This window comes from Apodemus sylvaticus, chromosome 10 (genome assembly GCF_947179515.1).
Source record: "Apodemus sylvaticus chromosome 10, mApoSyl1.1, whole genome shotgun sequence".
Taxonomy (NCBI): Eukaryota; Metazoa; Chordata; class Mammalia; order Rodentia; family Muridae; genus Apodemus; species Apodemus sylvaticus.
The window spans coordinates 50,340,462-50,351,828 of record NC_067481.1 but is presented as its reverse complement, the minus strand read 5'-3'; the positions used below and the strand labels follow the sequence as shown (position 1 = coordinate 50,351,828).

Here is an 11,367-nt window from a genome sequence, read left to right as displayed (position 1 = left end):
AGTACAGGTTTTTGTAGTAGGATCTGATGATTTTTTGAATTTCCTCAGTTTCTGTTGTAATATCTCCGTTTTCATTTCTAATTTTGTTAATTTGGATACTTTCTCTGTGCCCTTTGGTTAGTCTGGCTAAGGATTTATCTATCTTGTTGATTTTTTCAAAGAACCAGCTTTTGGTCTTGTTTATTCTTTGTGTGGTTCTCTTGGTTTCTACTTGATTGATTTCAGCCCTGAGTTTGATGATTTCCTGTCTTCTTCTCCTCCTGGGTGAATTAGCTTCTTCTTGTTCCAGGGCTTTCAGTTGTTCTGTTAATCTTCTAGTGTATGCTCTCTCGAATTTCTTTTTGGAGGCACTCAAAGCTATGAGTTTTCCTCTTAGCACTGCTTTCATTGTGTCCCATAGATTTGTGTATGTTGTGCCTTCATTTTCATTAAATTCTAAGAAATCTTTGATTTCTTTCTTTATTTCTTCCTTGACCAAGGTATCATTGAGTAGAGTATTGTTCAGTTTCCATGTGTATGTGGGCTTTCTGTTGTTTTTACTGTTACTAAAGACTACTTTTACTCCATAGTGATCTGATAGGAGGCATGGGATTATTTCAATCTTCTTATATTTGTTGAGGTCTGTCTTGTGATTAACTATATGATCTATTTTGGAGAAGGTACCATGAGGTGCTGAGAAAAAGGTATATTCTTTTGCTTTGGGATGAAAAGTTCTATGTATATCTGTTAACTCCAAATGGTTCAAAACTTCAATTTGTTTCATTGTCTCCCTGTTTAATTTCTGTTTTCCTAATCGGTCCATTGGTGAGAGTGGAGTGTTGAAGTCACCCACAATTATTGTGTTAGGTGCAATGTGTACTTTGAGCTTTAGTAAAGTTTCTTTTATGAATGAGGGCGCCCTTGTGTTTGGGGCATATATATTCAGGATTGAGAGTTCTTCTTGTTGGATTTTTCCTTTGACCAGCAAGTAGTGACCTTCCATGTCTCTTTTGATGACATTAGGTTGGAAGTCAATTTTATCTGAAATTAGAATGGCAACTCTGGCTTGTTTCCTGGGACCATTTGCTTGTAGAATTGTCTTCCAGCCATTTACTCTAAGGTAGTTTTTGTCTTTGACACTGAGGTGTGTTTCCTGTATGTAGCAAAATGTAGGGTCCTGTTTACTTAACCAGTCTCTTAGTCTATGTCTTTTTATTGGGGAGTTGAGTCCATTGATGTTAAGAGATATCAAGGAGTAGTGGCTATTGCTTCCTATCATTTTTTATTTTAATTTTATAGGTGTGTGGTTATCTTCTTTGGGTTTGATTAAAGAAGCTTAATATCCTGCTCTTTCCAGGGTATAGTTTCCCTTGTTGTAATGTTGTTTTCCCCCTATTATCCTTTGTAGGGCTGGGTTTGTAGAAAGATATTGTGTAAATTTGGTTTTGTCATGAATATCTTGGTTTCTCCATCTATAGTAATTGAGAGTTTTGCTGGGTATAGTAGTCTCGGCTGACATTTGCGTTCTCCTAGAGTCTGCATGAGCTCTACCCAGGATCTTCTAACTTTCGTGGTCTCTGGTGAGAAATCTGGTGTAATTCTGATAGGTCTTCCTTTATATGTTACTTGCCCTTTTTCTCTTACTGCCCTAAGTATTCTTTCTTTGTTTAGTACATTTGGGGTTTTGATTATTATGTGAAGGGAGGTATTTCTGTTCTGTTCCAGTCTGTTTGGAGTTCTATAGGCTTCTTGTATATTCATGGGCATCTCTCTCTTTAGGTTAGGGAAGTTTTCTTCCATAATTTTGTTGAAGATATTTGCTGGCCCTTTAAGTTGTAAATCTTCACTCTATTCAATAACTATGATCCTTAGATTTGGCTTTCTCATTGTGTCCTGGATTTCCTGGATATTTTGGGTTACAAGCTTTTTGCATTTTACATTTTCTTTAACTGTTGAGTCCATGGTTTCTATGGTATCTTCGGCATCTGAGATTCTTCTATCTCTTGTATTCTGTTGTTGATATTTGCGTCTATGGTCCCTGATTTCTTCCCAAGGTTTTCTATCTCCAAAGTTGTCTCCCTTTGTGCTTTCTTGGTTGTTTCTACTTCTGTTTTTAGATCCTGGAAGTTTTTGCTCAGTTCTGTCATTTGCTTGTTTGTGTTTTCCTCTAATTCTTTAAGAGATTTTTGTGTTTCCTCTTTCATGACTTCTGCCTGTTGATCAAGGTTCTCCTGTATTTCTTTAAGTGATTTTTGCATTTCCTCCTTATTGGCTTTTGTATTCTCCTGAATTTCTTTCAATGATTTTTGTGTTTCCCTTGTAAGGGCTTCTAATTTTTGATCCATTTTCTCCTGAATTTCTTTAAGTATGTCCTTCATGTGTTCCTGTACCAGCATCATGACCAGTGATTTTAAATCCAAATCTTGTTTTTCTGGTGTGTTGCGGTATCCAGGACTCGCTAATGTTGGAGAATTGGGTTCAGATGCTGCCATAATGCCTTGGTTTTTGTTAGTAACGTTCCTACGTTTACCTTTAGCCATCTGGTTCTCCCAGGTGTTAGATGGTCTCATTGTCACTGGCTGGTGCTTCAACCTACTGTGGATCTTTAACGTTATCTTTGCAACACTGGATGACTGGGTTTCTTCTGGCACAGATTACTGATATGCCCCCTTCCTGTTTTGTGCCTTTGGAGCCCTTCTCTGTCTTGCCTCAAGCAATGTTATACTTAGGTTGTCAAGGTTAACCAGGTGTTCTCTGTCTGCTCTATTATGGAGCGAAGATGTTGTGGTGGGGGTCACTCCCTCTGTTGATTCTCACATAGAACACAGGTCCTGCGATGGACTGGCTTGCAGATGAACCACCTATGTGCTTAGTTCCTGAGTGCAGGCAGACCCCTGGCAGTTTGCACCACCGGAAATCTAAAGCTCAGAGTGGTACAGTACCTAGTGATTTTTTTCTGTCCCCGGCAGGCAGCAAGTATGGCCGCGAGGCTTCTCTCCTTCCAAGCTCCCTGGGCAGGACACAAGCCCCAAGCCCGGCGGGCTGGCAGACAAAACCTGCCTATGTGCTCAGTTCCTGAGTGCAGGCAGACCCCTGGAGGTTTGTACCACCAGAAATCTAAAGCTCAGGGTGGTACAGTGATCCTTTTCCGTCCCCAGCAGGCAGCAACTATGGTCGCGGGGCTTCTCCCCTTCTGCAGCTCCTTGGGCCCCAATAAATGTTCTTATTGTTGAATAGTATGTCACTGTACACATATGCCATATTTGTTTACATAATCATTTGCTGATTTTTTCTATTTAGGGACAAAAAATTAGCACTTCTGTTAATACTAATGTATAATCATTTGTTTCAATCAATTATTATTGTATAGCCATATGGTAATTGTGCATTAAAAGTTATTTTTCAGTTGAAATTTTAGCTACCATGTTCTCAGAATGTTTGTTAAAGCTACCAATGACCCTGTTCACTGATTCATAGATATTGATGTGATAGAGTAAACTTCATACAGAAAATTCCATGCCTGCCTCATCCTTTATCAAGGCCAACCCTGTGTGAACATGGCCCAAGTGTCCATATGAAACTGGAAAGCTTCTATAAGGCAAAGGACATAGTCAACAGGACAAATCAGCAACCTACTGTTTGCAAAAAAAAAATTCACTAACCTCACATCTTACAGAGGGCTAATATTAAAAATATATAAAGAACTCAAGAATCTAACCTTCAAAAAACAAAACAAGCCAATTAAAATATGGAGTATAAAGCTAAACAGAGAATTCAGAACAGAGGAATCTCAATGGCTCGGAAGTACTTTAAAAAATGTTCAGAGTCTTTAGTCATCAGGGAAACGCAAAGGAAACAGACATGAGATTCCACCTTGACATCAATCATAATTGCTAAGATCAAAAACTCAGTTGACAGCACATGTTGGTGAGGATGTAGAGAAAGAGGAACACTCCTCAATTATTGGGGGGATTGAAAATTCGTACAACCACTCTAGAAATCAATCTGGAGGCTCCTCAGAAAATTGGAAATAGTTCTAACTGAAGATCCAGCTATACCACTCCTGAGCATATACCCAAAGAAACTCCATTATGTTTATTATATTTATAATATAATGAATATAGCATACTAAGCCACCACCAAAGAGTATATATAGCCTGATCTCTGGAACCCAGCACCAATAATATAATTATTATATTATATTGTTGGAATCAGGGGTGGGGAAACCTCTAGAAAGTCACAGCAATCTAGGATGTGAAAGGCTCTCATATTCCATTATGTTCATAGTAGCCTTATTTGTAATAGCCAGAAACTTAAAACCCAGATGTTCCTCAACTGAAGAATGGATACAGAAAATGTAGTTCATTTACCCAGTAGAATACCATTCTGCCATCATAACCAAGGACATTACAAATTTTAGAGGCAAGTGGTTGGAACTAGGAAATATCATCCTGAATGTGGTAACCCAGACCCAAAAGGACATGCCTGGTTTTACTCATTGATATTGGACATTAGCCAAAAAATTGAGAATAATCATGATTAAACTCAGACTGTAGGAAGCTTAACAAGAAGAAGGCCCAAGTGTGAATACATTGATCCCATTTAGAAGAGGGGACAAAATAATCATGTGGGCAAAGAGAGGTAGGAATCTGGGTCAGAGAGGGGAGAAGGGAGGGAGGACAAGGTCAGGTATAGGAGGAACCAGGATAGAAACCCAGAGGGCCAGGAAAATGAGTGGAAGTATGAAGCAGTGTGGGATAGGAGGTGGGGGAACCTTTAGAAAGTTATAGCAACCTAGTATGTGAAAAGCTCTCAGGACTCAATGAGGATGACCTTAGCTGAGATGCCCAAAACTGAGGAGATGGAACCTTAAGAGACCATCTCCAGTAAATAGACATGGCCCCTACTTGGTACAAGGGCGACCCAAACATCTTCAAAAATGTGACCCAGAATTGTTATTGTGTAAAGAAAATGCAGTGACAAAAATAGAGCAGAGAATGAAGGGGATGGCAAGACCATAGGAAGACTATCAATATTAACTAACGCAGACCCCTCAGAGCTCCAACATACTAAACCACCATCAAAGGGTATACATGGCCTGATCTCTGGACTCCAGCATATATATTGAATTGTGATGCTGTACTTGGAAGCTTAGAAGTGTGTGCAGTTTTCTACCATTGCATTCTGCTTAAAAATTATTGGTGGACAGACTAGAGAAATGGCTCAGAACTTAAAGGATAGGCTCACTAACAAAAATTTAAAAACTAATCAAAGCTGTTTGTCTAAAATTTGTTCAGTGAGACACTTTAAGTCAATAACATTCACAATAATTCCTGATAATGTGAGGCGGTTTTCAGTAACTTTCTTTGCTTTTCTCACTAAGCAAATAGGATCTAATCAAGAGAAGCTCTGTTCATTACCTGAACACAGATCAAGTATGCTTTTCCATGCTTTTTGGAATTATTAATACTACTATTTATTGATTGATTTATTATTTTGTTTGTTGTTCTTTAAATTATCCTATGCATAGGAAATGGTGAACAATGAATATCATTGGTCTCCGCTAGAGATCCCTGAGGCAAATTGGTCCTAGAAAGGTCCAGAGTAATTACTATGCCTTTAATGAGTTATACAGGATCTGTACCCCTCTGGGATGCTGGGTACATAAGGTCCAGGTATGGCAGCCAAGAGCTATGAGTATGGATGGTTCAGATAGGTGGTGTATATGCAGCAGCTGCTATTCTTCTGTATGCAAATAAAATAAAGTTGATCAAGAACATGAACCAGAAACTATGACTCAGTCACATCAGTGTTGCACACATTCAGGAAAATAAGCAGGTGTCTTGCAATCAATTGGAATTTCTGTTTTATGAAAAACAGGTTTTTCAGGTATGATACATTTCTTTTCTTAGTCATACTGTGATAGTGTTTATTTCATGGTCATCATATAACACTTTTTACATTGTTTTGTTCATTGCTATTAATTATTATGGGTGTTTTCCAATATCAATAATATTTCAACACAAGGATTTTCCAAGAGAAGGTGTTCAGTTCTTTAGTGCTTAAGAATTGTTTACTATACTTCACCTCTGGTGTCTGACCAAACTGTGAAATGGTATTCTACTTAAGATGATGATTAACTTTATCTGTACAAGTTTACAAGTATCTGAGTCTCTGATTTTGCATGTGATTGTTACTTAGTACTCAAGAATGATAGTAACATTATCTAGGTGTCAATATTATTCTACAATGAAAGCTACTCAATCAAACTCAGCACTTCTACAGAATCCAAATGACTATGCAGCTGTACCAAGTGTTAGAAACATATCCTCTATGGTTTTTATGTAGTGTTTAATTTGAGAGTCGCAGTCTTAATATGTTGAGAATGTAAGATGTCCATTGACCTCTCAGTGGTCAATGGATAGTGATTTCTCTGAATTCTGATCATGGCACTTATTTATACAGAACCTAAAAGTACTGTTTGTTTACATGTGAAGCAGGAAATGGGAATGGTGGCACATTTTTGTCATGGCAGTACTTGGGATACAGAGGCAGTGAGGGCTCCATGTCTGAAACAAGTGGGGGATACATAAGAAGAGCAACGTTTCAAATGGTGCATGCTTTTTCCTACGTGGTTTATCTTCTGTAATGCAAATCCACAAAGTCTAATTGTGCAATCTCTGCATTCAACTGTATTGGAAAGCTGTCAGACTGTGAAGGTGAAAGCAGTCAGATTTTGTTGTAGCATTTTTGAAAAGTTGTTAAGATCTTTTGATATTTCTTCTGTTGTGTCATCTTTAAAACTTGTGATATATTCAATAGCTAGTGATGTCCAGAATCACAGGATGATATGTATATATCTGTGTATGTGCATGTGCTCATGTGTGTGCACTTGAACATGTCTTCTCAAGCATGTGACTAGGATACAGGCTGCCAAGTGTTAGAGACTGATCAGGTGAGCATTTGAAGTCTATAATGTTGGGGGCACTGAGAAGAGTGGACATCACACACTTGTACTTAAGACAGAGGGTGTAACATTTTTCTACAGTGAAATGTCTTTTTCCCTAATTATTTCATGTGGATGCATGAAGCTCACTCTGTGGTGAAGTGTTAGTGACTTACTGAAAGTCTACAGATTTTAATGGCATTTAGAGTATAACTGCATAGCAACAAGTATGGACCAAAATCAGTATCAGGGCTTAATCCACTTGATGCATGAATTCACCATCACACTATAGACATCAAGTGAAGCTTCCAAACTATCTATTGATTCTTTTTTTCTAATTCATACAATTTTTCATCCTTTTTGCTTGCTGCATAAATGCCAATGACATTTTGAGTATTAAACTATATGAATATGATTTGGAGTCATCAGTATCACTGTGGAGTGGTAAAGATGATTAACCATAGCACTGCAGAAATACAACATCAGATCTCTGATGAACAGTGTAGAGCTTAACTTTTCAAGTACTCATATGCAAATTGGGACTTTTCTACCTTGGAAATTAAAAAAAAAAATCTGTATCATTTTGAGTAGCATATCCTGACATGTATTGGCCTTAGTTGGAAAATCTGAGTGGTTTTAAACAACCAAACAATATGAAGAATTATGTGACCTTTTTTACATATAGTTTACAATTAATATGAATACAGATTAAACAGTGATCACATATTAACTGCATGGGATAGGGCTATGATGCTAGGGAACATAGAAGAAGATATAACTTAGTATGGGAGAACAGAGTAAATTCAGCTCAGTATGTTATAAGCAATATCTCTGACATATGAATGAGGATGAACCAGATGAAGGAGAAATAAGGAAGTGATAGGCAGGAGCAACTCTAAAATGAAGGAGGTGAAGAATCCTTTCCCTGGCACTGATAAAGAGGGAAATCCAAGATTCACTATGAGACCATATGCGATGTACCACTGGCCCCTGTGAGATAACAAAACAGCATTTATGTCCATGGAGGAGCTTTGCCCAAATTTGTCGAGCAAAAGTGACAATCTGAGGATGGTCTTGTTGGGCATCAATGGAAGGAGAAGGTCTTGGTTTTATGAAGACTCAATATTCCATTGTAGGGGAATGCAAGGGTGGGGAGGAGGGAGTGACTGGGTGGGTAAACACCCTCATAGAATCAGTGGTAGGGGAAAGTGGGAAAAGGGAAATGCAAATAAAAAAACATCTAATAAAAGAAAAAACAAAAAAAAAAATCACTGATTACTGATGAAAACCTTATTTTCTTTTACTCACCTATTGAAAACCAGAAAGATAGTACAAGAAATGCTTTGGGAGACAAAATATGAAAACATGAGCTTCACTTTGGTCTTTTGAGGGTCTGATGCCTGTCATTAAGTAATGGAATGAAGTTAATTAGTTTATAGTGGAGTAAAATATCTATGTTACAGAGTCATTCCAGTCCATGTTTGAAAGTGTAATCTAAAATATAGGAGTATGTGAGTTTTTCTTGAAATTCAAATAAAATTATGATGATAATGTTTATACAAATTCTTTAAAACTATCAATATACAAAATAACATAGAGCAAATTGCAAACGAACAGACAAAATCAACCAGGATGAACAAGAAGCAGGAGAAAGAAGCATTAGCCCATTTTGTACTCAGTAGAAACAGCATACAAATATCAAGGAAAAAGGAGGAGATTTGAAACCTAGTAAAGATAAATTGAGAAAGAAAATTAATGATTGTAATGATTACAGACATTTGGAGTTGGGAGGTTATAGTTACTATGCTGACTATAAGATCCATTTTTGTACAACAAATTTCATATATATATATATATATATATATATACATATATATATATTCTTTTTTACTTTGAATTTCAGTAACACTGATAATTTTCTCATTAGAATACTGGAGAATAAGAATGATAATGAATAATCAGACTACCATCTCTCAGTTCCTTCTCCTGGGCCTGCCCATCCCCCCAGAGCACCAGCACCTGTTCTACGCCCTGTTCCTGGCCATGTACCTCACCACTGTCCTGGGGAACCTCATCATCATCATCCTCATTTGCCTGGACTCCCATCTCCACACACCCATGTACTTCTTTCTCAGCAACTTGTCCTTCTCTGACCTCTGCTTATCTTCTGTCACAATGCCCAAGTTGCTGCAGAACATGCACAGTCAGGACACATCCATCACCTATGCTGGTTGTCTGACACAAATGTACTTTTTCATGGTTTTTGTAAACCTGGAGAACGTTCTTCTTGTGGTCATGGCCTATGACCGCTATGTTGCCATCTGTTTCCCTCTGCATTACACCAGCATCATGAGCCCCAAGCTCTGTGTGTCTCTGGTGGTGAGCTCCTGGGTATTTACCATTCTGTATTCCATGTTACATACCCTACTCTTGGCAAGATTGTCATTCTGTGAGGACAATGTGATACCCCACTTTTTCTGTGACATATCTGTCCTGCTCAAGTTAGCTTGCTCTGACATTTACATTAATGAATTAATGATATTTATCTTGGGAGGGATTGATATTGTGATCCCATTCTTACTCATTGTTGTTTCATATGTACAAATTGTCTGCTCCATTCTAAAGTTTTCAACTACACGAGGCATATACAAGGTCTTTTCTACATGTGGTTCCCACCTGTCTGTGGTCTCACTGTTCTATGGGACAATTATTGGTGTCTACATATGTCCATCAGCTAATAACTCTACTGTGAAGGAGATCGCCATGGCTTTGATGTACACAGTGGTGACTCCCATGCTGAATCCCTTCATCTACAGCCTGAGGAACAGAGACATTAAAGAGGCCCTGGTCAGAGTCCTTTGCAAGAAGTAAATCCCCTTATAATACCCATACAGGAGTTTTTAAAGTTAAATTTATCTAGTAATTATATTTATATTAATATTACAAAATTATCCCTATAATAAGATATAATGTTATAGTCTCATGTACAAAAGGACATTTTTGCAAAGTAGTTTAGTAAGCAGAAGAGACCTGAGTAACTCAGTGATGTCATTCCAGTGCTGATTCTAGAAAAGCATTAGGTAACAGGCACTGTTTTATCATATCTCCATTCCTTGAATTCTGTTTATTAATTTGAAAGGGATTCTTCTCATGTATAATACTGCACCACCATATAATACAACCCCCTATTCACTTTTCCTAGGTCCCCCCTCATCAGATATACTCCACATTCATTTATACTTCAGAAAAACCATGCATCCAAGAGATGACAGCCAAACTTGACAAAGAGGATACAACAATACAAGGCAAAAGTCCTCCTATTAAGCTGGACAAGACAACTCAAATAGGAGAAAATTAGTCTTAATAGCTGACAAAAGAGTCAAAGATAAATCTATTGCTTGGAGTCCCTCAAAAAACATCAAGATTTAACCTTAACTGAGAGGACCTGATGCAGACCCTGGTAGAACCAGTTCTTTGCATTTCATTCTTGTAAGACTATGTGAGCTTTGCTTAGTAGATATGATGGGACCTGTTCTCCTAATTTCTCCATCTCTGACACCTATGATATTTCTTCCCCCATTATGTGGCATTCTTTAATCTCTGAGGAGAGGGATCTGATAGAGACCTCTAAATTACACACACACACACACACACACACACACACACACACACAGAGAGAGAGAGAGAGAGAGAGAGAGACAGACAGACAGACAGACAGAGACAGAGAGAGAGAGAGAGAGAGAGAGAGAGAGAAGGAGAGAGAGAGACGGACAGACAGACAGACAGACAGACACACCACTCTACATAATCTCTGGTTGTATATCCCTGCAACCACTTTAATCTACTGTCATATAGTCTTTCTGATGAAGACTGGACAAGGCACTGATCTAGAAGTATAGCAGAATATCATTGGGAATCATTTCATTGATTTTTTATGTTTTATTTCTTCCAGTCATGTCTGGTTCTACCCTATGTCTTTGAGATAGATATTTAGTCCCTAGGCCCTGGCCATTTGGGCAGTTTAGGGCATGTTGCTTCCCTTGTGGGCAGGGCCTAAAATTTAATCAAACATTGGTTGGACACTCCCACAAGTTCTGTATCACCTTTGCTCTGGTCCATTTTCAGGCAGGACAGATTATAGGTGAAAATGTTTTGTTGTTGGGTCAGTGTCACCATTTCTTTTTCTGAAGTCTGTAGAGGTAACATCCTGCACTAAAGAGACTAAAATATAGCTTTCTATCCCTCGCTAACTTGACTTCTCTATGTTCAGTGAGATATGTGAATTATTTGGCAATTGGGCCCAACGGTCAATTTTCAGAAAGCTAACCTCTGTACTAGTATCATCCTGGGTTGTTTAGGGATATATACAGGCGCCAACAACTCCACCAAATGTAACCCACACAAAAAGAGGTCCAGCTCAAACTCTGTATCCTCCATTCCTA

General features: G+C 38.1%; 1 protein-coding gene across 1 annotated transcript; it reads left to right on the top strand.

Annotated features, from left to right (window-relative positions):
* The first annotated feature begins 8,869 nt into the window (after positions 1-8,869).
* On the top strand, positions 8,870-9,796 carry LOC127694001 (olfactory receptor 1468-like). Its single transcript, XM_052195348.1, has one exon. The coding sequence runs from the start codon at positions 8,870-8,872 to the stop codon at positions 9,794-9,796; it is 927 nt and encodes a 308-aa protein (XP_052051308.1).
* Positions 9,797-11,367: the final 1,571 nt, after the last annotated feature.